Source organism: Dromaius novaehollandiae, chromosome 11 (assembly GCF_036370855.1).
Source record: "Dromaius novaehollandiae isolate bDroNov1 chromosome 11, bDroNov1.hap1, whole genome shotgun sequence".
Taxonomy (NCBI): Eukaryota; Metazoa; Chordata; class Aves; order Casuariiformes; family Dromaiidae; genus Dromaius; species Dromaius novaehollandiae.
Window position 1 is genome coordinate 5,913,466 of NC_088108.1, and position 23,221 is coordinate 5,936,686.

The window sequence follows — 23,221 nt, forward strand, 5'->3', positions numbered from 1 at the left end:
TTTCTATATGCAGAAATCAGGACTATCACTTTCGGAGACACATCCTATTCTTTCTGGGCAGTGGGATATTGAGGTCTTTCTCAAATCTACCGACATTTAACAACGCTTTTTGTTGCCCTGCTTGTGACTGTCACAGCACATCGGATTCATTGCTGGCTGAGGGGAGACTTGCTTTATGAGTCTGACAAGAAATGTTGAAGTGTCTGAAGTAGTTTGGATAATTCATCTGAAATGGAGGGTAAGTTCCTTGCACAGGAACCATGGCAGCCTGCCTGAAAGAGCTATGGAGGAGCAGTCGAAGCGACGGCACACGTACAGAAGAATTCCAGTACTGCTCATCCAAGCAGCAGGCGGAGCATTTCGGTTACCCAGGCTGATCTTGCTCAGGTCTCAGTACATGGACATACCTCCCAGCACTGCTGACAACCTGAGCACCATTTTCATTTCCTGATGTACCGTTGCAGCTTCCTTGCCTTTGCAACCTCAAAGTCAAACAGGGCATCAGAGAGGATGGAGCAGTGAAAGTAGCATCCCTATTGAAAACACTTGACAGTAAAAACAGAAGCCCATTTAAATGACTTTCTATTTGTCTTTGTACAAAGTCATAGGGTTTAACAGCAGTGACGTGATTTACCGCTTGTGACTTGTACCTACAATGGTTTAGCAGTGCAGAGTAGTAGGAGGCCAAGCCAAAGCCTCTTCAGAAATAAGGGCTATCTAAAATCATGCAACAACCTTCAACTCATTGGAGTAAAATAGGAATAAACTGGAGTTAAATTTAAGTGTTATGCTGATTAGTGCCACCTGGAAAGCAAGGTGCTAACTAGATGGGTGCTATACTATTGGGGTGTCCGTAACGTTTATCTTTTGTCTACTTAGCACTGCTGTTTCTCACAGAAATCTGTGGGATGCTGCCAATTTTCATGCAGTTATGATCAAAAGGCTTGAGTGTATTTTTTTGGTTTTGGACACTGTATGGCTGCTGGGCTGGTGCAGACTGTCTTGCCTAAAATCAAATTTTGGCACCCTTCATTTTCCCATGTTGCTTTACTCTGGAAGTTTGGACAGCTTGTACCTAATCTTGCAAATATGCACTAATAGCATAACAATTTTTCCTAGAAATAATTCATATACTGAGTGGTAAGTGGAAGGTCAGTACCAGTTCTAGATGCAGCTCTGAGCTTTGTCCCATATTCTGTCCTAGCTCTGTCCGAGGTATTTAATTTTCTGTGCCTCAGTTCACCACCAGTGAAATTGGCTGAATTCTTTGCTTTTCCATCTGTCTATCTGATGTGCCATTAATACACATGATGATGGCAGACTGTCTTTGTTCTGGGGACAAAAGTGGCCTTCGGTGCTTAGTTTTCCTTTGAATACTTTCATTTACACATTTATTTCTACGTGGCAATATATATGCCACATCATGGAAAAGCTGATGCTTAGCAACACAGACCATTACAAATGATTGTAACACATGACCTTCCCTTAATGATCTTGGCCTGTCATCTCCAGGTAAGGGGTGCAACTGCGGAGCTGATATTTCCCTCAGGAAATGCTCTGTCCCTCCTCTGGTTCCTCCCTCCCCTTCATTTGGAAAATCTTTGATAATTAAATCAGTGCAAAAGCAAGTGATCTGTTTTTATAATTCATCTGGTAATTCAGCCTAAGCCCCAGGTTTCTCTTTGCTCAAATGAAATTTGCTCTGCTCACAAAAGATTGGCTCCCAAGCTACCTGCTTACTCACACAACCGCTTTCCTAATTAGATGGCTGAAATCAGCAAAGCAGGGCCCTCTTCCCAGCACAGATGACCTTAGGGAAACAAAAAAAGGTGCTTTTCATTAAAGAGGTCCTAGAGACCCTCCCATAAAGACCTTCTCCTATAAAGAAGAGAGATGCATTTATTTCTGGAAGAAGATACAAAGGTACAACAGCTCCTTGGTCATTTAATGTTGGCAGCACCTCTCGTTCCCAAGCAGGGACAGCAGGGAGAGAAGACTGGGCTCAGCTGTTATACTGGTGACCTTGCTTCTGCCATTTCTCTTCCATCACGTAGCTCTGGTCCTCCTTGCTTTAGTGGGTTTTGCCTGAAAGAACTGTATGAAGTCTTAATAAATGTCTTCTTGGACAAGGAGGGCACCCAGGCTTGGCTTGAAAGGCACAGCCTTTTCCCCTGTAGCTGGAAGAGTTGCTCTGTGATTGGCAGTGGACACTTTTTCTCCCTGCAGTCCCGCTTCTCCAGAGGGATGCAGCACCCACAGGCAGCGTGCCCCTTGAAACGAAACCCATCGACGTGGTGCTTTCTATTGCTGATGTCTTCAGATTAAGCTTGGATTTTTTTTGCCGTTAGACATCATGAGGGCATTATAGCTGTTGGCTCTGCACCCTGGCTGGTATGTTACAGTAGGACTTGTGGATCTTACAATCCCTTTTGGCTTTCACAATCAATCTATTTAAAGAGCTGTTTTCCATATCCAGTATATCAAGGGAGTGCTATCAGAGGACCGTGTACATTCTTTTAGCAGTATTTGGAGTGGAGCAGGTTTTATATTACATGGTAGGAGAATGGTGCACCGCCACCGCCACCCCCTGCAGCTGTGCCAGTGCTCAGCAATGCCATCAAAGCAGTGCCAGTCAGAGAGCAGGAAGCAGGAGCAGGAAAGGAAGATCCTGTACAAGAAGCTCCAAGGGAAAAGCTGCTATATCCTTTGCTTACTGCAATAGACCAAGCTCCCCTTGGGGACAGCTGGAGAAATCTCTGCGGAGTTGCCCTAATGCTCGCTACAATGGACTATAACAATTTTCTGGAGATTTTACTTCCCCATCTATAGTGGCTGGAGAAGGTGCTGCTGCCCTTTAGTAACATCCCCACAAACAGCTTGCTCCAAACCACCACTCTCCCTTCCCTCAAGGCAGTTGATAACAAACCTGCATAGTCCAACCATGAATCTCCCAATCTCTCCAGGACTACAGCAGTTATCCATGTAATGAATAAGATTCACATGGAATGGACAACAGGGAAGAAAACATGAAATACAAATACTGGCAGCACTAGCAGAGGGTGACAGCGAGAGGGTGGAAGAGAAGAACTGCCAAGCAGGGAACTGGGCTGGGGTGGCAACTGCTTGTAGCTGACACAGTACAGAGTCACTGAGACACAGGAGCAGAAAGTGCAACTACAATCCAGGACTCCGAAAGCTGGCAGCTGACATAAAAAGGACCGGCTGCAGTGTCAGCAGCTCCAAAGAAGCTACTAGCTCAGCAGGAGGAGGGAAATGGCCACAAACAAATTTTGTCCTGGCCAGTCCTGGACTGAGACAGTCAGTTGGAATCACTGTTCCTTTGAGGGCTTTGCTTCACTTGCTTCTGTCATCTAAATTTTCCTTTTTGGTGGGACTAGTTGTCAAATTCACCGCCTGTGATCATACTTTACGCAAGTGATGAAGTGCCAGCGTTGGTGGGTTGTGCAAAGGATAAAAAGTACAAAGCAAAATCATCTGCATACCTTTGTTTGTGTGAAACACTCCTATTCCTCAGTTTTACTTGCTTCTGAACTCAGAGTAAGTTTGGATTCATAATAGAAACAGCTGTGGGTTTTCACTGAGGGTTTGCTTATGTTGTATCCAGAAGCTCCTCAGCTTCCTTGACCACATGGCCAGGCTTTGTGAGTGAGCCATTCGAATGCCAGGGCTCATTTTTTATTGCCAGCCATCTCTGGGTTCAGAGCAATATCTGAGATGCAGAGGGCAGAAGCACATTCTGTTTCCATTTACATCTGTAAAATCCATACATCAGTGAAGGGTTTGTTGGCTCTTGAGTGCAGGATCTGGCTGATACTTAAACTCCCAGCAATAGCAATTTCATTACCTTTGAGATTTCTGTCACTGAAAAAGAATGGATTGACATGCTAGAAGCCAAAAATATCAACCACATCTTCAGTGCATATCCCATTATGTTGTTTTATTTGGTGTTAGTACTCATTCGTAAAGAGCAATAAGCAGGAATAAACAGGAGTATCCACCGACAACCACTTTGTACAGGAAATGCCAGTTGAAAGTTTCTGAATAACCTCTAGAATTCATTGTTTCTGGATACTGTCAAGGATCTCAGGCCTCCAAGACATTTAGAGAGTTATTTGTAGAATTAAAATGGATTAAAAAAAATCCCCAAAACTTTACAGCATGGAGCAACCAATAACCATCTGGGGTTGAAAAACAACCTGTGGATAGGTTATTGCCCAAGTATTATTACCATAGGTTTTACAGCAGCTTCAGAAGCAGCTGTCTTGCTGTGTCTGGGACAAAGAGAACTAGGTGGACCCTGATCTGACCTAGCTTCCTAGTTTGTGGCTGGCAAACCAGTATTAGCTGCTGGCCTCCTGATCATCTGGTGATATGACATTTCCTCCCTAAAATCAGCCCAAGCTAGCCCATTTTACTTTGGGGAAAAGAGCAAAGTTGTTTGCCACATTTCACCTAAAAACAGCTTGCGCATCTGCCTCACAGAGAAGGCTTTGTTCTCCGCTGCTTCCAAAGAAAGGGATCCCAGCTCTGCAGCCCAGCAATAGTGCTTTAGCTCTCTGCAGGCATGACTCTCACATGCAGCTTCCTGAACAGTAGAACAACTTTCTTTAAGGAGCCTGGGGGAAAGAGGAGAGAAAAAAAGAGGGAGGCAGAGCAGTGGGAGACACTCATTAGAGGCCTTGACTTTTCAAGAAGTGAGAGCCACAGGCTGATTGATATCCTCATGTTAGCAGAAGGCAAGCACAGCTGCCCTGGCCTATGATGGCCTCCTCCTGCAGCACAAAGAGCTTACATCAGAAGAGTCCATGTTAGCAGAAAAGAAAAACAGCCTTCTTACACAGTAGACTAATGCAAAACTGAGGCACCGTTAAGATGTTTCACTTTCTTTACCACAGCCTGATCCTGAAAGATGCTATGGGGGAATTATCCTGCCCAGTTTCCTCTAAGTACTCTGAACAGTCCCTCCTGGCCTTTGCTCTTAACCAATCCTTGCCAGCAACCCTCTATTTCAAAAGTATATAAGCCCTCAGTAAGCACAGGAATGTGGTTGCTTGGTGAGCTCTAATAGCTGTTTTCTGCTGCACTAGAGTCAAGAGGAGCTGGTGCTTTGAGGTCTCTTTTTATAGGTGGTAAATAGTATTTTGTGTGTGTGTGTGTGTGTGTGTGTGTGTGTGTGTGTGTGTGTGTGTGTGTGTGTGTGTGTTTTAAACCTGGGCTTATAGAAAGAGCCTGTTCTTTATGAGTTAGATACTAGCTATATTGGTGTAGTCACGCTAGTCATAGTACAGGCTTTGCGGTCTGATGGGAAAAATCCTTTTTGGCTATGCCAAAGGCCAGGTTTTGTCTGAGCACTTCTCATGTTGTTGCCTCAGAAGGAGATGAGGAAAGGCTGTGTGATGGCTTGAGCCCTTGTCCTATAGAGACAAGCCCAAGAGAGTTCTGTGCTGTATTATGGGCTCTGTGCTCTCCTGAGCCCTCTTGCTGAGGGAGATGCACTAATGCAGTAGAAGACCTTGTTGTGAGGACCCTGCTGGGGCACTGGGGTTCTGGTCAGGGTATTTAGGCTGTCCTGGGGTTTCCTGATTCAGTGCAATGAGTTCAGTACTTTCCTGAATAGTTCTTTAGCCTCTGTTTTCTTGTCATGCTCTGTGGTTTCCTAACCACTTTCCTTATCTTCATACTAGCAAATAGACTGGGAATAGCTTGCTTCTAACACCTGCTTGCTTTTTTTTAGCAAGACCTCAATTAGACTCTTAGTAGTTTTCTCTTCCTTAGCTTTTTCTTACATGTCCCTTCCCTTGCTCTTCCTTCTGCCTATGCTGTATTCCTGCTCACTGCTCTAACTCTCCCCTGCTCTCCAGCCTCTGTAGCATCAAAGCGATGCTGGCAACAGGCCATCTAGCACTCCAGATGGCTGGCACTTGCTGCTTCTGCCACAGGCTGAGGTAATGAGCTAGTTATTCCAGAAACAAGTCCAATGCTGTTTACTTCAGGGAACAGTTACACCAGAATGAATTACTGCCCCTTTCACTTTCCGAAGGATGTTTTCCCTGACAGTGGAAAAATCTTATTGAAGTTGCTCTGAATCCATTACAGAGCTTCCTGGCCAAGGTATGGAGCAGCCTGGTTTGTAATGAAGCTGTGGTAGCACCTCTCCTCCTCGGTGTTGTCTTAACCTGATGATGACTGTCATTTTAGGACTGCTCACCTTCAGTTTTACCCATCCTGTGACTATTTTTCTAGCTGGTGTGCAGAATGTAAAAGAACCAAAAGCCCTTTCCCCAACCTGTGATGCTTCCAACTACTTCCGAATAACTTGATGGTGTTTAAGTGGTGTCATCTTTACTCACACTTGAACTCCTTGTTTTGGTCCTCTAGAAATCTTATGCCTACACCCAGGACCTTAGGTCTTGTATACCACTAATCTGCTTTGCCCATGTATCCCCTTGTATCCTCTCTGGGCACTTTGTGAACACAGTAACTCTGTAATAGGGGAGTTAAAAGAATAAATGCTCTGCTTCTGCTGTGACTGAAACTGGTATGGGCCAGTCACTGCTTCATATAGTTATAGCTCAGACTATTTGTTATCTACATCCTTTTGGGGCAAAGAGAGATAACAAGACTTTTGGAAAACATGAGACTGCTCTTTTAAGGGAGAGTAACTTGAAATTAGTATGAGAAGCCTGAGGTGTGAAGGGGATGAGCTCAAGAGACTGAGTCAGGACTACTGCTTGTAGTAGCTGCAAATGAGACTTTTTGTGGGTGCTTGTCAAGTTCTATCACTGTAGTGTGAACACAGATATGCCAGCCTCCCTGTCCTGCAGCTGGTGAGCCAGCGTCCATCGCTGTCGCAGCATGGGTTTGCTGCTGCTCTCAGAAACCCACATGACCTAGTGCAACTCCCACTCCTTAACAAATTCAATGCATGCAGTGGCACCTCTGACATCCACAGCCTGCTAAAGCCTGCAGTGGATTAGGAATGTATTTATAGAAGCTGAGATGAATATTAATAAGTTCCTCTCCAAAATCTAATTGTATCCCTTAAAATTGCTAGCTTTTCAGCCAATGTATATTAGCATAAAACCACTGCTAATCTCCTCCCTGGATGAGGAGGTGGAAAGCAGCCCTCCAACACAGCCACTACAGATCCTAATTAAAAGCACCAGCTCCATCAGTAGTTCAGTGAATGGGACCTCCTGTCCCCTCCCCTACTAATTAGCTGGATGTTGCTGCAGTCTCTTCCTTAACTAGACTGCTCACTCATAATGGCTCCAAAATGGTCACCCTTTTTCAGTAGTCCTTCCCCATTGTGGTGTTCCTGTAGGGTTGTCCTTCAATTCTTCACCCCTTCACAAGGAACCTAAAGTTCCTGAAGCGCTTGCCTTGGCTTAGGGTCTTAGGGCATAGTCAAGCCCTGGGAATACTGAGCAGTCCTCCCAGTTTCAGGTTTAAGCTCTCCCCATTGTAAACACAAAAGCACAGGCTCAAGGATAGACTGGACTGCAGTTTGAAGGGAACAGGTATTCTGTATGTGCTCCTTCTGTTTGTGTAGGCCAGACTGATAAGGCATGTGTGAAACGGCATATTTGGCTAGCTGGCATCTCGAGCTGGGCTTTTTCTCAGTGCAGAGCTGAGCTGCTGCCAGCAACATGGATGAAAAGCGTGCAGAGGTTGTGGCTTGTCTAAATTTGTACTCTAGCTCCAGTGCTTGCTTGGGGTTTCAGATGTGTCCCTGGGTGCCCTGGCTCTGTATCTGTGGGCTGAAGTGAAGCATTGGTCCTACTAAAGAGGCTCTCAGTGTATTAATGCTGCAGGGAGCATCAGGCCTGCTACCTAATGGTCTTTAGAAGTCTGTGAAGACTCCAGATGTTTAAAGCACTGTTCAAAATATTTTATGTGCAGAAAACTTAACCAGTCCCTTGGCACTATTTGATGGGGGTAGGGGGGAGTCAGGTATGCCTGAAGAGCAGTTCATAGCACAGAGGAGGGATTCTCCTAAAGCTGGCCAAAAGGAAACCCTAGGCAGAGGCACTTGGAAAAAACAGGCTGTGTACAGGTGGCTTTATACTGCCTGAAATGCCAGCGTGCATGCGTTCAAACCTGCACTTCAGAGAGTGCTGCTCAAAGGAGACTGCTTGCATCTGGTCTTCAGCAGGGATGTGGAGTATACAGGGAGATAATGCCCTGGATATCACAGAGCTGGACGCTGAAATCATGGCAGTCAGTGACTGTGTGCCTGCAGTGTGAACTTCCCGTGTGTTAACATTGAGAAGCTAATAAGAATTTTATGGAATAAGTTCAAGAGTATCAAAATGGGTTGCTTAGGGAATACTGCAGAGTGACTGGGCTAGTGTCTAAAACACTCGGATATTCTCTTTAGTCTCAAATCCCCTTCGAAGATCCAATTGCAATGAGCAAAAAATCTTTTTCTGATCCTCTTGCTGCTTTGCCTGCCAAAGCAGGAAAGCAGATGCCTTTTGCTGCCCACACTCCAGGCCTGCGTGGCTCAAACAGCCATTGCAAAGGGAAACTTCTTACTGGGTTGCCATCTGCTGGCACTGCATTTAACTGCTTCCTAAGGGAGGGCAGCAAAGAGAAGGGCACCTGCAAAGGGGGTCAAGCAAGCCTGAAATGTAAGTGCCTGATAAGTGACTTTCTTCTAGTGTTTAAGTCCTTCGATCGATTGTCCATGCTGGCTTAGCAGGCCTTGCATGGAAGGGAAGAAAGCCGTGCTGTCCCGAATGCTCTCGTGTGAGGAGCCTGTTCCTAGTGTCGGTTCTAATTTGAAATGATTCCTTACAGCCATCACCCCATGGGCCGCATGAAACAAACAATAATTAGCTTCTGCAAAGTCTTCATTTAGCCTGATATGAATCAAATAGTCACATTGCAGCTAATGTCTCAATGCAATATTGACTAAGCTGAAATTCCCTCTCTGGGGCTTGTTTCCCTTAGAAATGGCTCAACTCAGAAATGGCTCAACTCAGAAACTAGTACAGTTTGAGCGAGGGCCATGCTGCTTTTGATGAGCCTGTAAGGCAAAAACCAGGCTATGTTTGTTCCTCTTCAGCTCAGGGGTGGTAAATTGCTTAATTGCAATGTGCAAGTGGAAAAAGGTGGGTGTAAAGCTGGTGTGTGTTTCAGCTGGCTCAGATGAGCCTGCTGAAATGGAGTTTGCCTTCCGTATTGCTAGGCTCTTGCAAGTCTGCTTAGTCTATGCTGAAACTTGTAGGGACAATAACCAGATTTTAGGAGCTGTATTGCTAAGAGGAAGCTGAAACACAGGACTCAAGGTATATTATAAGCTGGCAAGCCCTTGCTCAGAGAAAAAGCTAAAATCTTGAACTTTTGTTTGTGACTGAAGACCTTTGATGCAGAGCATTTACCCTTAAAATTGGGAGAGGGGCTCAGGTTGAATGAGATTCTATAATGCTGATGCCAAGCAAGTAGCCTTTCTTGGCTTTGAATTCAGCCTTTCTGGTGGGAAGTCCTGCTGGCTTCAGTGGAGCTGGACTCCACCAAGTATCAGCATGAGTTCCTTCAAAGTAAATGCATTATCATTAAATACTAAATGTATTGTTCAGCTTTGCCTGCATTTCTGATCACAAATGATCACTTTACTTCCTGCCAGGAGTAATGTGCCGCTGTACAGACACTGCGTACTATGCTGTGGAGCTGATATGTGCTTGGTACCTGGGTAAGGGTTGGACTTCTGCACGCTTGTGCTACCGCTCCCCAAGTGCGGGGACGCGGGCGTATTTCAGGGCTGCTGCAGTATCTGTGCGCGTCACCATGGCAATGTCAAGCTCTTTCTTGCAGCCTTGCTTCTTGCTGCCCTGCGAAGGGGCTAGGAGGGTGGGAACAGCAGAGCATGGAAGGAGAGGGGATTCACGTCTTCCTTGCTGTAGCAGTTTGTCCAAAAAATGGACAAGCTTCTGCACCTGGAGTTTCGTGGCTCTTGGCCACAGCAGCAGTGCTACGGGTGCACGGGGCCAGCTAGCCTGACCTGATCTGCCGTCATTCCCCCTTGCCTTCCCAGGGATCAAACCAGGGTGCTCCTGAGGAGCTCCTGCTCCACGCGGCTTGCGCTCCAGCGAGGATCACTTCTGCTCTCCTGATGCTCGCTTTTACCACCGGGTGGCACCGTTGCTGTCCCGGGCACCGATGCCCGAAGGCAGGCGCACAACCCTGGCAGGCTGTCGGGAGGCGCTTGCGGTCTGGGTCTGGCCAGCGCCTGAGCGCGGGGGTCCCGCGGGGCCCTGCTCTGCGAGGCAGCCTGCACGTGTCCCTTCTGTGCACTGAACTCACTCCTCCCATCTCATCTGCGGCTCACAGTGTGTTTCCAGTCACATCTGTCCGCTTTGCAGGGAGCCAGCGTACAGCGCTGTTACTACATCTGCGGTGGTGTGTATGTGACAAATTTCACTCTTCTCTGCTGTGACTGGCACAGCAAAAAGTACAGCTACATCTTGGATCTCGGCACCTCTGTCCCTTTGCAGTTTGCCTTTTCACACCTCTATGGAAGAGACAAGGAAAGATGCCTAGAATGGATATCCCAAAGCAAACTGTGGGAAGGGTGCCAGCAAGTAGGGGATAAGGGATGGCTCTAGCTCAACCAGCCTGGAGACGAGTGGGCATGTGTGGGCTAAAAGCGAGACAAGCGCTGCCTTTCATAACCGGCTCTCGGGGTTATGTCTACAGCCTTAGCCCGCAAACTGGAGGCTGGGGCCAGTCTGCAGTGGTGAGGCCTGGATCGCCAGTCTTTGCAGGGTGACCACAATGAAACAAGTCGTGGCCGTGCCCAGGGGACATGCAAGGTCTGCTCATATTGTGGTATGGGCCTTAAATTAGTCTTGAATAAGAAGTATTTGAGAAGTGCTGCATACATCTGTGGGGTTAAGAACTGTAGGGATCAAACTGAAAATATATTTTTTGATTGCTTAGTAAGTGAAAATCACCTAAGCCAGCAAGCAGTTTAAATCTCTAATTGGAAACAGAATAAAGCAGCTCAGCAGAGCAGCACAGTGCTTCATGGGTGCAGAGAACAAAACAAGGGGTATGCATGGCCCCTGCGTTGCCTGGCTCTGCTGCTACTTGTTAAAGCTCATGAAGATCAAACCCTTTCCTGACCCTGAGATGAATGTCAGTGCAGAGCACTGTCCAGTCAAGTTTTAATTAGCATTTATGGCTGTGGCCTGTTTCTGCAGTGTGGCTGCAGTCAAATATTTCTGATCTGCCCTTCTCCAATGGATGGCAAAAAGCCAGAGATGGATGAAGGCAGCAGCTTTACCATTACCCCACAGCTTAAAGGTGGGATGGTGACATTCTGCTGGGACCTAGCAGTGTACAGGCAGCACTGGGGGCTGACACCTCTTGCTGCAGGAGTGCCCTCTCCTTTGCCGTTTAGCAGATGCTAATGGAGGAGATGACTGGTTATGGCCCACTGGGCCCTTGTTAAAGTCTGTTCTGATACCTGCTCCTTACAACAAGTTAGGATTGAACCTGGTTTTTTTGCACCACCATAGCATTTCATCAGCTGAGTCTCTGACTTGTGCCGCTAAAAGCTTGCCCCTTACACATCTCATATAAAGACCATTATCAAATTAACGATGAAGGGAGAATTAGTCCCACTTGCATGGGCACACTTAAACACTCAGCAGTAAGTGGCTCTAGGGCTTGTGTGTTTTTGGCTGTGATGAGTTTGAGGCTGCAGGAAATATACGGATATTTCTTTGTGGCTTGCACATAGCTGCATTTTGGCTCTAACTCTGTCTGTGGTGACCAATAACTGCTTAGAGCTGAGTAGTCTAAAACAAGCCTGCTTTAGCTGGTGCCTGAACTCCTACCATCTTTGCTTAATTTGAGTCTTGCCTCAGCTGGTTCTGACTAGCCCTTATGAGAGCTCATTGAATCAGAAGTGCAGAAAGCAGCACCTTCAGACGAGAGATCAGGAGTCCCTTTTAATCTGATTCTTGATCCAAACCTTAGGATAGTAATCCTGGTGTTCTGGTACAGTTCCCACTCTCCTGTTCAATTAAGCCTCAGGTCACAAGCTTTTTCAGGTCGGGGGCTTGTTGTAATGAGGAAGAACGAGTAACCCATGAGCAGCTTGTAATAACTTTTATCTTGCATCGGGACCGCTTCGTAACAAACAGGACTTGCATAACCTAAAGACAAAATAACATCAGAATCAGCACTGTGGCATTTCTGGTGCCTGTTTCTAGCCCAACAGCTCAGAAAACATCACCATCTAGTACTCTGCTGAGATTTTTAAGAAATGACCTGGTTTCCAGCAAGCTGCAGGTGTCCTAAAACACAGATACTTTTTTTTCCTGAAAAGCCCAGCAGCCAATGTCGCCCTGCTGGAGAAGATGCTTTTCTCCATTGAGTCTGAGCGCGTTCATTAATGGAGCAGGAGAGTCCTGTTGCCCCATGCTTCACTCTTGATGTCACATTGTAGGCAAGGAAGAGAGCTTCTGCCTGAAGCCATCTCTCACTTGTCAGCACAGCTCTTGTACGCATGGAGAGAGCAGAAGAGCTTCAGAAGCTCATGGGTGTTTCAGTGGTTTAAATACAGGGCTCTTTAGAAGGCTTGGTCTTAAGTTGTTCACTCTTAAGTCTTTGTTGCAAAGATAAAACATACACGCTTAGAAATATAATCCTATGTAGGCTCTCAAGAGGTACCTGAAATCCCTGGACACTGTCAGTAGCTGCTAGGGACAGAGCTTTACGTGTCACCACGTGTTTGGAGCTGGCGTCCTTCCCATGCTCACAATGCTTCAGGGTGGCTTGTACCAGAAGCAAATGGGATGTTGCAGGCTCCTGTCTGCGGGAACCCAATCCTTTCAAAGGCTGCTAGTAATTCTGGGAGAGTAGAATCAAGTTTGGTTCAGCTTAGCTTAGTGTTGGCTCTGGTTGCTGGAGAAATGTGCCTGAAGATGTCAGTCCTGATCTTGTGTGTTATAGCGTATTTTACTGTTTTTCTGCTCTGACTGCAATGAGCTCATGTGTTTCTACAGTGAGAGACTGCAGCTATGCAGACGAGGAATCTCACTTCACTGATGTTTAAACAATGGCCTGTCCATGTGCTTGTGAATTCTAATTTGCATGAGATTTTGAGCAGATAAGTCTTTCCTTTTAATCTAACTAAATGAGATTCTTTTTGTTCATTGCTAAGTTTACCTTTGAATTTCAATACAGATGCAAAACAAAGGTTCTCAATACCTTCCTTACAGATAAGTGATGTGTGTGCCTGAAGAACAATAGGAAAATAGCTAAACAGTATCTGCAGTCATGAAAAAAAATCACTTATTACTATTCTCTGAATTTTTAGGATAAAACAGATTGGAACAATTCCCTGAAAACAATGAAACACCACAAAAGCGCTTTCCCCCTGCTCTGTTCTTCCCTTTCCTGGAGAGTGTAAAAACCTTTGTGAGCTGCCTCCATCTCTCAGCTGCTACTGCTGGTAAAAGGAGGTGAGCAAGCTGAATGACAATTATTTCTACTATGTAGCTGACAGCTCAGCGCCTCTGCACAACAGCTGAGCTCAGCCAGAATCCACACTCTAAATACTGATTACTCATCTCCTGCCAAGAGACAGGTTTCCTCAGAGCTGTACAGCTTCCCTGGGAGCTTCCGGCACCCGTGGTCTGCAGCCAGGGGCCAGATGTGCTGGCACAAACACTGCCTGTGCCAGCACGTGAGCCCTCTGCCAGTGAGGGTATGTGTGCATACAGATCCTGCTCCAAAGATGATGTGGGCCTGAATCCAGAGTACCTATAGGCAGGGTGTTGGGTTGTGGGGTATAGGCAAAAGCTTAGGACTGCTGAAAGCCGGACCTGTCTGGTACAGGGACTTCTTTAGGCACTGGTATGTTTTGGGATTCAAAAGCAAGAGCACTTGAACACCAGTTCCTGCCTGACTTCTGACTCTGATCGTAAGGAATTTATGAAACCTTTGCAGGCCTGTAGTCCTTGCCTGTCCAACAGGATGACTGTAGTTTTCTTTTAAACCCAGAATTAAAAAATGAGCCTGTAATAGGCTCCAACTCCAGGTTGGTATAATTTGCCCTCTTGTGGCCTCTAGTCTGTCGTATGCAATGCTGAATATGCTGTTAGAGCTCATGATGTAGAGATGTACACTGAGTGGAAATCTCTTGTGAAAGCAAATTTTGAAGTAGTCTATTGAGATTTCGGAGGTCATAAGACAGGCCATTTGGGTCTCCTCTCCAGTGTCACCTGACATCTGTCATTGTCTTCTGAGTGACAGAAAGGATCTATGTTTAACAGGAAACACTTGCATTTCCAACTTGAATGTGACATGATCCTGTGATGGCTTTGAAGGGATTTTCCTTTCCATTTTTATTTGATCAGAGAAGTCCCTCAAACCCATGTTACTTTCAGCAGGCATTCTGTGAGAGGCTGGTAATCATGTATTCAGTTAGAATTACTGTATAATCTGGATTTATCAAGAAATTGTTTAAAGTTTGTCATGAGTCTCCTGACTACTGTGATGCAGCCAATGGACAGCCTCAGCGAAAGGAGACATCTGGATTTCTTGTGGTTCCATTCGTCATGACCTTGGCCGGGACTTGCAGGCTATATATCACACATAGCATGGGTCAGCAAAAAATGTCCTGACAACCTCTGAGGTTCTGTGAGTCCCCCAGGGCAGAGGCAAGACATGTGGCAGATTTCCATAGCTTTCTGCAAGCTTTGCAAATTGCTGTTTAGGGAAAATGCTGCCACTGAACTGCCACCAAAATTCAGCTTGTGGAACCCACTGGGTCTGTTATGATTTAGACAAATGCTGTGGGGCGTGCAGTGGGCTGGGGGTGTTGCTTCATTTTTTGCTCTCAGGGACTTCATTTTCAGTTGGGAATGATTTATTAATTGTGGTAATTTGTTGCTTGTAGTAGGGAGGGAATGAGCCAGAGTGAAATGTAGTACAAAAGGTATTTTTCTTTTGGATGACTGTGTGTTTTAAGTTTCATTTCTGGATGCAATGGGGATATCATCAGTGAGTCACCGATAACTCATTATGAGCTGCATCATTTCCAGATACTTATAAAGGGTTTATCAGCACAGAAAATGGCCTTTTCTCTTGCAGCATCCTTCCGGTTGACCCTGCAGAGGACGTAAAGGCCTCTTTCTCCCAAATTTCATCAGACATTTATCGATGGAAGCCCAAGTCATCTGCTGAGGACCAGGGGGATCTGCCAGGGCTGCAGGGCTTATCGCAGAAGCGCTGACCCAGCACGGCCTCTGCACCCCAGCAGGGGCCCTGCTGCTGTTGGGTGGCTCCGGAGGAGTGACTGTCCCACCCAGCAGTCGCTCAGCAGCAGGCTGCCGCTGGGGTGGGGGGGGAGTGAGGAGCCCCGTGTCGGCTGGCTGCTGGAGGTGGCCTTGGAGCTTGACCTGCCCTACCTGCGCCGGACTGGATTTGTCTGTCCTCAGTGCTTCAGCTTCCACCCTCTCCTTTCCCAAACCGAAAACGAAAACTTTGCCCTTTCTGCTCCCTGGGGTTCCCAGTGAATCATGCTGTAAAAAGGGTTCAGTCCCATGACTCTGGGGTCTGAACAGCCTCGGCAGATGGTTAGCCAGCCTGGATGAGTGGTGAGGCTTCACTCTGGAGATATTCCTCCTCCCATCTCTCCCCAGCAGTCAAGCTGACTGTGGCTCATCAGCATAGGTATTTAAAAGACTTTCAGATGTGTGTGGTCCCTGTAAAAATAAATCTCTGAAGGAAACAAATGTTATGTGGTGAAAGTCTGCCAAGTCCCCGTTGCTTATTAGCTCATAGTATCATGTAGGAGAGACTTAACTCTATAGTCTTATATAGGATAATTCTTCAATGAACTGTCAGCCCTTCTGAAGATTCAGGTTTAAAACCTGTTGCTCTGCAGGGTTGAAGCCAAGTGTGGACTGGCCTTGTCTTTAGTTTTTGGATGTCTTACTTGAAACATTTGGCAGAGCCCTAAAAGTCATTTGTGACTCTGGAGGGTTTTAGCATAGAAGTTCTCATCAAACAAAGCTTTGAAAGCAGTGATCAGGGTGACACTTTCAAAGCAGTCTGTCAGAACAGAGGTTAAAATAAAAAATGTAATTAAACATATGTATCTAAATAGACTGACTTGAAAATGATGACCCAAAACTTCCCTTAAGAGTAATGAACACTTGATTTAAATTTTTCCAGAATTTTCATCTATAGTGCAGTCAGACCTCTGCTGATTATCACCCCTAACTTAGATCCTAATTGCAAAATGTGTTACAATTGTTATACAATTATTTTATAGAAGTGAGGATGCCAAGTAGCAGGGCAGCTGGGTATTGACATAGAGTACTTAAGACTGCAGCTCCTAACAGTGATGGAAACTGGGGTTTCTAGGTGTATGTGCAGGACTTAGCACAGAAATAGTCACAAAATCCCTTTCACTTGCACAACCTATCCCTTTCCAAAGTATCATGGTTGCTCAGCAATGTCAACAAAAGTGTGTTTATCCAGATTTAGTTTCACAGACAAAAGACTAATGGTTTGTTTCCTGGAGTACAGATGATTCACCTGATTTAAAGCAGATAATTTAATCTGAAGAGCTAAATTTATCTTTTCTTTTTAGCTAGATGAATTTTCTGATGGGAAGAAAGATTGTTTTTCCAATTCTCAATCACTCACGCTGCCTAAAATGGTTTAGGTTATTGTTTTGATGGTAAGCCTTTTCTGATGTAAATAGGTTTTGACCAGCATTAACTCCTTGGGGCCAGAGAAGAAGCTCTTGTGCCTGACCAACAGATGTGAAATCTGGAGGAGTAGGCCCTAGCACTCCTCAGGAAACTGCTGTTTATTTCTATGCCATATTGAACAGCCCAGACAGTGTCGGTAGGATGAGATTCTGTTATCATTTGTAGAGTAATAAGTGTGGTGCGATCCCGCTGAGATCATGTCAGACCTCCAGGGTTCATTGCCTTCTGTGATGCTCTGGCTACTGAGATCTTTCTTGCCTCCTGGCAGATTTAAAGGAGGACAACTGGACTGGAGGTGATTTAGGCATCTCTTAGGAATAATTTGAGGTTGGGTCCAAGATGAACATTGCAGTCATTGCCAGAGAAGCCGTATCCTTCAGTCAGGAACAAATGCAAGGTTTTTTGCTGGAGTAGTTCTGCTTGTTTCTGAATGTTTCTAAAAGCAAGTGGACATGCTACAAAAGGCTTCTGGTAGTGTCCTGAGCAAACATGTCCATACAGATGTGCTTCATCTTCTCACCAGTGGGTAAGTTCTCCAATGTGGAAAGAAGTCAAGAGCCATATATTAATGTGATGTGAGACCCTCTGCTGTCCTCAGAATACTCCGTATGAGCCAAACTGGGGAGATGAGTAACTGTTGTGCGATTCCACTGTCTACAGGGATTGGCATCATCCTTCCAGGCTCCCCCCGCAGTAGTATCCAATGCCTTGGATGTGATTCCCTATAGTCTGCCTCTTCTGTATCAAAGCTCTGTGCACTGCTGAAGACTAGGTTTGGTTTGCTTTTCTGTATTCTTGTTGTTAACGCACTTAGTACTTGCATAATAATATATCTTTGCATTTTTGAACATGAATGAATTTGTATTTACAACAGTACTGTGATATAAAGAGAAATTTTGTTAATCCTAGACAGATTAGGCACATGGTCACAAATGGCCAGGTATTATCTAATCTGGGAATAGGATGGAGAAGGCTTAAAGTCCCATCTGCCTCTTGCATCTGCATGCAGAGGCCTACTGAAACATGCCCTGGACAGCACAGATCCTGCTCTTTCCTGTGGCCCCCTTGAGTGCTAATTTCTGAAGAGGGAGAGGTGAACTGCAGTCTCCTGGCTAGTGATCCCACCAAGCATGTATTGGAGCAGCTGACAGCTTTAGCAGAGGATGCAGGGGAGCCTTCTATAAATGAGAGAGGATGGTCTTCAAGGAATAAGAACACTTTTACAAATGTAATGTGTGAAAGTTGCCAGGAAACAAAGATGATGAGCTTTCGGTGGGTTTGTGTCAGTATTGCCTGGACTATCATGTACAAGGCAGACAAAGCTGGAGTAAATACTAAATATTTCTGTGTAGATGTGATATGCCATAATGTGCCAAAATGACAAAATGTGACGGTTCTCATTCAAAACAGACACAGCATTGTTAGGAAAGATTCCTTGCTGCAGATGAGAAGATCCTCCCATTTCCACGATCTGTTGTTACCTAGAATAAAGATGGACCAGCACCAGCAGGGTTAGGACTGGGTCGCTGCTCTCCCACCTGCAGAATGGAAGTATCCATCCACAAAGCAGATGGAGTTTTTCAGTGTCTCAGGGAAAGAGCCTAGTGCAATTTCCTAACAGCTGAGTCCTTCTGCAGTGGGATCAGAAAATAGACTTCTCTTAGTTTGGGACGTGAGCCAGGCTGAATCTGTTCGGTTAAGTTTATATCAAATGACTCTAGCCTGAATCCCTTGGAGATTTGAATGAACTGGGATTCAGAGTTCCGGTTTTGGCCTATGTCCAATGTTAACGGAGAAAAATTATTCAGGGGCACCGGCATGCAGAACCACCAAGTTAATTCTCCTTTTCCGCTTGCCAGCATAAACCATGAATGCTGTGTAAAGCCAGTACAGGAGCAGTACTGGGTCCAGTGCCACTTGTGAACTCTTGCTCTCTCACTTGCTTTCCCAACACACTGGAGTCGTGTGCCAGCACTGCAGCATGTTGCAGGGCTGTAGCTGTGACCTCACTGTAGTGGTAATCCTATAATATTGGTGCAGCAGACTAATTACGCTCTTTTTTTTTAGTGGGGCCAGATGCTTTCTTGGTGAAGCTACAGCCAAGGGGAAACTTGCTCCCTCAGAACATGACCCCAAGATTTGCCCCTTTAAACTTTTTGTTTACCCATCTGTTAACATACCCAGAGCTGGATTGAACATACCCTTTTCTTCTCAAATACAGACGGGAAGACTGCAAGCAGATGACTGATGAGAGTAAAAACAACTGAGGCAAAGTTACCATGAAGTGATCGAACAAGGCACTAGGACCTAGGAGGAGTCTCATCCACCCTGGCAGGAATTTCTTGCTTGGAGCTCAGACAACAAAGGCAGAGGGAGCTTGGTTTTCTTTCTCTCAGCATCTCCACCCTGCGCGCTGCAAACCGGTGAGTAGAGCTTTTTTAGTGACTTGTGTGCAGAAAAGTAACGGATATCAGAAGGAAGGGAGGAATCTTTCTTGTAGGAGCTTGCAGCATCTGCAGTTCATTTTTAAAACAAAACGCCCGCATCCCTCAATTCATTCCTGAAGTTGCTTGGCTGTTTCATTGTTCAGTGCATGGCACCAGGCTCGCTCTGCCGCAGCTAGGACCATGGGGGGACACTCCCCACTTGGGGTTCTGGGCATTGTCCTTTTTGGCTTTACAGCAGCTTGGGGACAATGATTTCCATCTCACACAGGTCACGGTGACATTGTGAGGGAGCCCTGTTCTGGCAAATGTGAGGGGTGAGGAAGAGATAGCAACAGCTTTTCCTAGGTTTATACCTGGCTGCCGAGTGCTGGGTGTAAATCCCGCTTCTGCCCGGCGCGACCCGGCAGATGCAAGTGGCATGTTGCTGGTTGCACCGAGGCAGCACCAGGCGCTCCCCCCGCGCCGAAGGAGTCTTCCCCCTTTTGTGTCAGGGTTAGGTGAGTGAGGAAGGTTGATCTTGAGCAAAAATGATACGCTAGGCAAAAATGCCCACTGGCTGGGTGTCAGCCCAAGCCTTGGCTTTCCCGGCGCTGGGAACAATGAAAGGTGCCGCCAGGGCTGGCTGGCGCTCCCCAGACTCATCAACCTGGGGGGGGGGGGGGGGAATAGCCCCTCTGTTTTCTCCTCCTCATTAAATGGGAGCAGAAATGCAATTCCAGGGAGACTCAGACTGAAGAGAGCTTATCGAAGCCTCTTTTCAATGACAGATTTTTCTTTGCAGTCATTTCTTAGAGATGTAGGCTGGTCCTGGGAATTGATTGATGGGCGAGGAGGGGGCTGCGGAGAGGGGGAAGGGTGGGCTGGCTCTCGTTGCTAGCCCTTATTGAACAGGCTGTCACAAAGAAACGGCGTATTCCCCTGTGACCATTCTTTCATAAATGCCAGTTTATTCTAATGTTAAATATTCAGATGCTTTGGTTCCTTCCACGATTCGCCAGATTGAAGGGCTGACTCACTGGGATCTCCTTGTTTTCGGTTGCCAGAGGAAACCTCACGGGGCTTAGAGGTTTAATTCATTACCAGCTGATGTTTGGATAAGTTTTTTGGGGCTGAGCTGTAGTCGTCATGTATTCCTTTGGCCCCAAGTCCCAGTCTACTGCACTTTGAAAACTCCCGGGTGCGGGAGCAGCCTGCCCACTCGAAACGCGTTCCCTGCCCCCAGTAGCTGGATCCCTCTCAAAATGTGAGGACCCTCCTTCCCTCAGCCCCCAGAATCGATACGAATCTGGGTCAGGGGAGGGGGCACTTCCCAAACACATCTGTGTCCCGCTCCAGCCGCAGCCCTTGCATTAGGGTGGTTTTTCTCTCCGGACGGTCGTTTTGCTCAGCCCTAACGTTCGCCCTTTGCGCTCCTTCCTTCCCCGTCTCCTTCCGCTCAGCTTCAGATCTTTCGGGCTCACCAAACTATGGAACTTGATTTTGGACACTTTGACGAAAGAGACAAGGCGTCCAGAAACATGCGAGGCTCCCGCATGAACGGCTTGCCCAGCCCCACGCACAGCGCCCACTGCAGCTTCTACCGGACCCGCACCTTGCAGGCGCTGAGCAACGAGAAGAAAGCCAAGAAGGTGCGCTTCTATCGCAACGGCGACCGCTACTTCAAGGGGATTGTATACGCCGTGTCCTCCGACCGCTTCCGGAGTTTCGACGCTCTCCTGGCTGACCTGACCCGCTCCCTGTCCGACAACATTAACCTGCCGCAGGGAGTGCGGTACATCTACACCATCGACGGCTCGCGCAAGATCGGCAGCATGGACGAGCTGGAGGAAGGTAACGAGCGGGCGGGGGCGGCCTGGCGCAGCGAGGAGGCGGGGTGGGAAGGGGGCTGCGCCACTCGGGGCGCCTCCGAGGTCCCCGTCCTCCCGGGCTGGGGACGCCTCTGCCCCTCCGGGCTGGCCTTGCCTGCAGCGGGGCTGAGAGGGCAGCGGTGCGGGGGCGGCCCCCCCCCCCCCCCCCCCCCGGCTCTGGTGCCGGTGTGGAGCTGGAGGGGTGTGTCCTGCTCCGGGCAGGCATGGCTGTGTGCCCCTCACCGGGGCGTCCGTCCCCTGTCCCTCGGGGCCGGGGTCCCAGCTGCCTGCAGGGAGGGGGCTTCCACCTGCAAGTGGGAAGGGGGGTCTGGGGGGATTCACGGGCACTGCGTGGGGGGCGGTTCGTGCAGTGTGCCGAGGGGGTGTGTCAGGGTTTGTGCAGGGGCTGCTGCAGTGTGTGTGCGTGGGGGTGTGCGTGGGGGTGTGGGGGTTCGTGCAGGGTGCATGGGGGTGTGGGGGCTGCTGCAGTGTGTGTGCGTGGGGGTGTGGGAGGGGGTGTCGTGGGTGTGGAGGGGGTGTGTGGAGGGGGTTTGGGGGTTCGTGCAGGGTGCATGGGGGTGTGGGGGCTGCTGCAGTGTGTGTGCATGGGGGTGTGGGAGGGGGTGTTCGTGCAGTGTGTGTTGGGGGTGTCGGGCGTTCATGTAGCGTGTTTGGACGGGGAGTTCATGAACACAGCGTGTGTGTGGAGGGGGGTATTTGGGGGGGCTGCACTTGGACAAATTGGTTTCCATGCCGGGGGTGTGCATGGAGGAGGTGTCGCGAGGGTCGATTGCAGAGGGGTGTCGGGGCTCCCGAGGGGGCTGGTGCCGGGGGTGTGCGCTGGGGCGTTGCGCGTGGAGGGGGTGCTGAGACCTGCGCACAGGAGCGCGAGGGGCCCCCGGCCACCCCGCTTCTCCCTTCCCGCAGCGATCCGGATGCTCAATCCTTTGTTTGGGTCTGGAATATTCTGGTTGCTTTGTCGGAGAGGGGAGTTGCTTTTCCCGGCTCCTTGGTATGTTCTTCCACGCAGATGACCTGGCTCATTTGGTGACGCTATTGAGAAACCACCGGGCCTTTAATAAAACACAATGGACCTGAGCAGTTGAGCCGTGGGTCACTGTGTGACCTTGGCTACAGCCTCTTTCCCTACAGTTCCTTATCGGTCAAGTGAGACGTTCATTTTCCCAAAATACTTTGAGTAGGGGAAACACAATAGAACAAATACCGTTGTCCATGTGAGCGTTTCACTCGGGACGAGTTGCCGTCTTCCAGGGACGATGCTGTCCTAGTGGAGCAGTTCTCAGCCCAGCGACGATAGAGCTGTCAAAGGGAGGTGTGGCCGTTCTTAATTTCAGAGATTCTGCCATCTTTCAGTGTGATCTCTCAATATGGCCACAGCCTTCCTCTGATGGCTGCTCTCGGTCCTGCTTTTCCAAGGTTTCTTGTACATCTTCAGGAATAACTTCCCAAGAGAAAATCTAGTTTGTTATTTTATACTTTTCCTGCTTTTTGTCAAGTAAGTTAACAAGCCTTCCATTATTATACCTGCTTTACACTGTTTTTTGTGCTGCAGGCAAGAAGGTACCTTGTTTTTGAAAAGATATTTTTAAGTGGTTGGGATACAGGCAGGAGAGGCTGGCATTTGGCATCTGGCTTTGTTCTACCAAAATGGTACCTGGAAACAGAGCGCTGAAGAAGTGGCACTAAAAAAGAAGCGGGATTATCGTGTGCGCGGCAGTGTCCCCGGCAGAGCACCGGCCAGGGGGATGCAGGCTGAGCAGGGTGAAAACAAAGGAATATGCTGGCCGAAAATACAAAAGTAGTTCTGTACACTGTCATTGGCAGCTTAATGATAACGCTATTCCTGTATTTCTAGCAATGGGCTGCTCATCTATTGTAGAGAAGCAATCTGGGAGAGACATTACTTTTAATTTATAATGCAGTGGTTGTCATTATACTGTAATTTCAGCCTTGTGGTAACCTATGCTATTAGCTTGTTTGTATGACTGTGTAATAGATAAATGCATGGAAAAACAGAACTTCAGAATAATCGCACTGAGGTACATATAATGTGAAACCACACAGGGACAGAGAGTGTTTGCTATATAAATTAGTTTTTTTGGTTAGACTGAGGTGGTCACTGGAGGTTTGATAATGAGGGTAA

At 47.4% G+C, this 23,221-nt stretch overlaps 1 protein-coding gene across 4 annotated transcripts in view; it reads left to right on the forward strand.

The window, feature by feature from the left end:
• The window catches only part of DCX (doublecortin), a 142,012-nt gene that overhangs the window by 39,454 nt on the left and 79,337 nt on the right, over window positions 1–23,221 (forward strand). For 2 of the 4 annotated variants that reach the window (XM_026100127.2, XM_026100143.2), the window contains exons 4-5: window positions 18,985–19,186; window positions 20,650–21,040. In XM_026100127.2, the coding sequence (XP_025955912.1) occupies window positions 20,677–21,040 (364 nt within the window). In that variant the 5' untranslated portion in view covers window positions 18,985–19,186; window positions 20,650–20,676. Of the gene's footprint in view, window positions 1–18,590; window positions 18,781–18,802; window positions 19,187–20,649; window positions 21,041–23,221 lie in introns of those variants that run through there. The other 2 variants (XM_064518125.1, XM_064518124.1) reach the window with 2 other exon arrangements.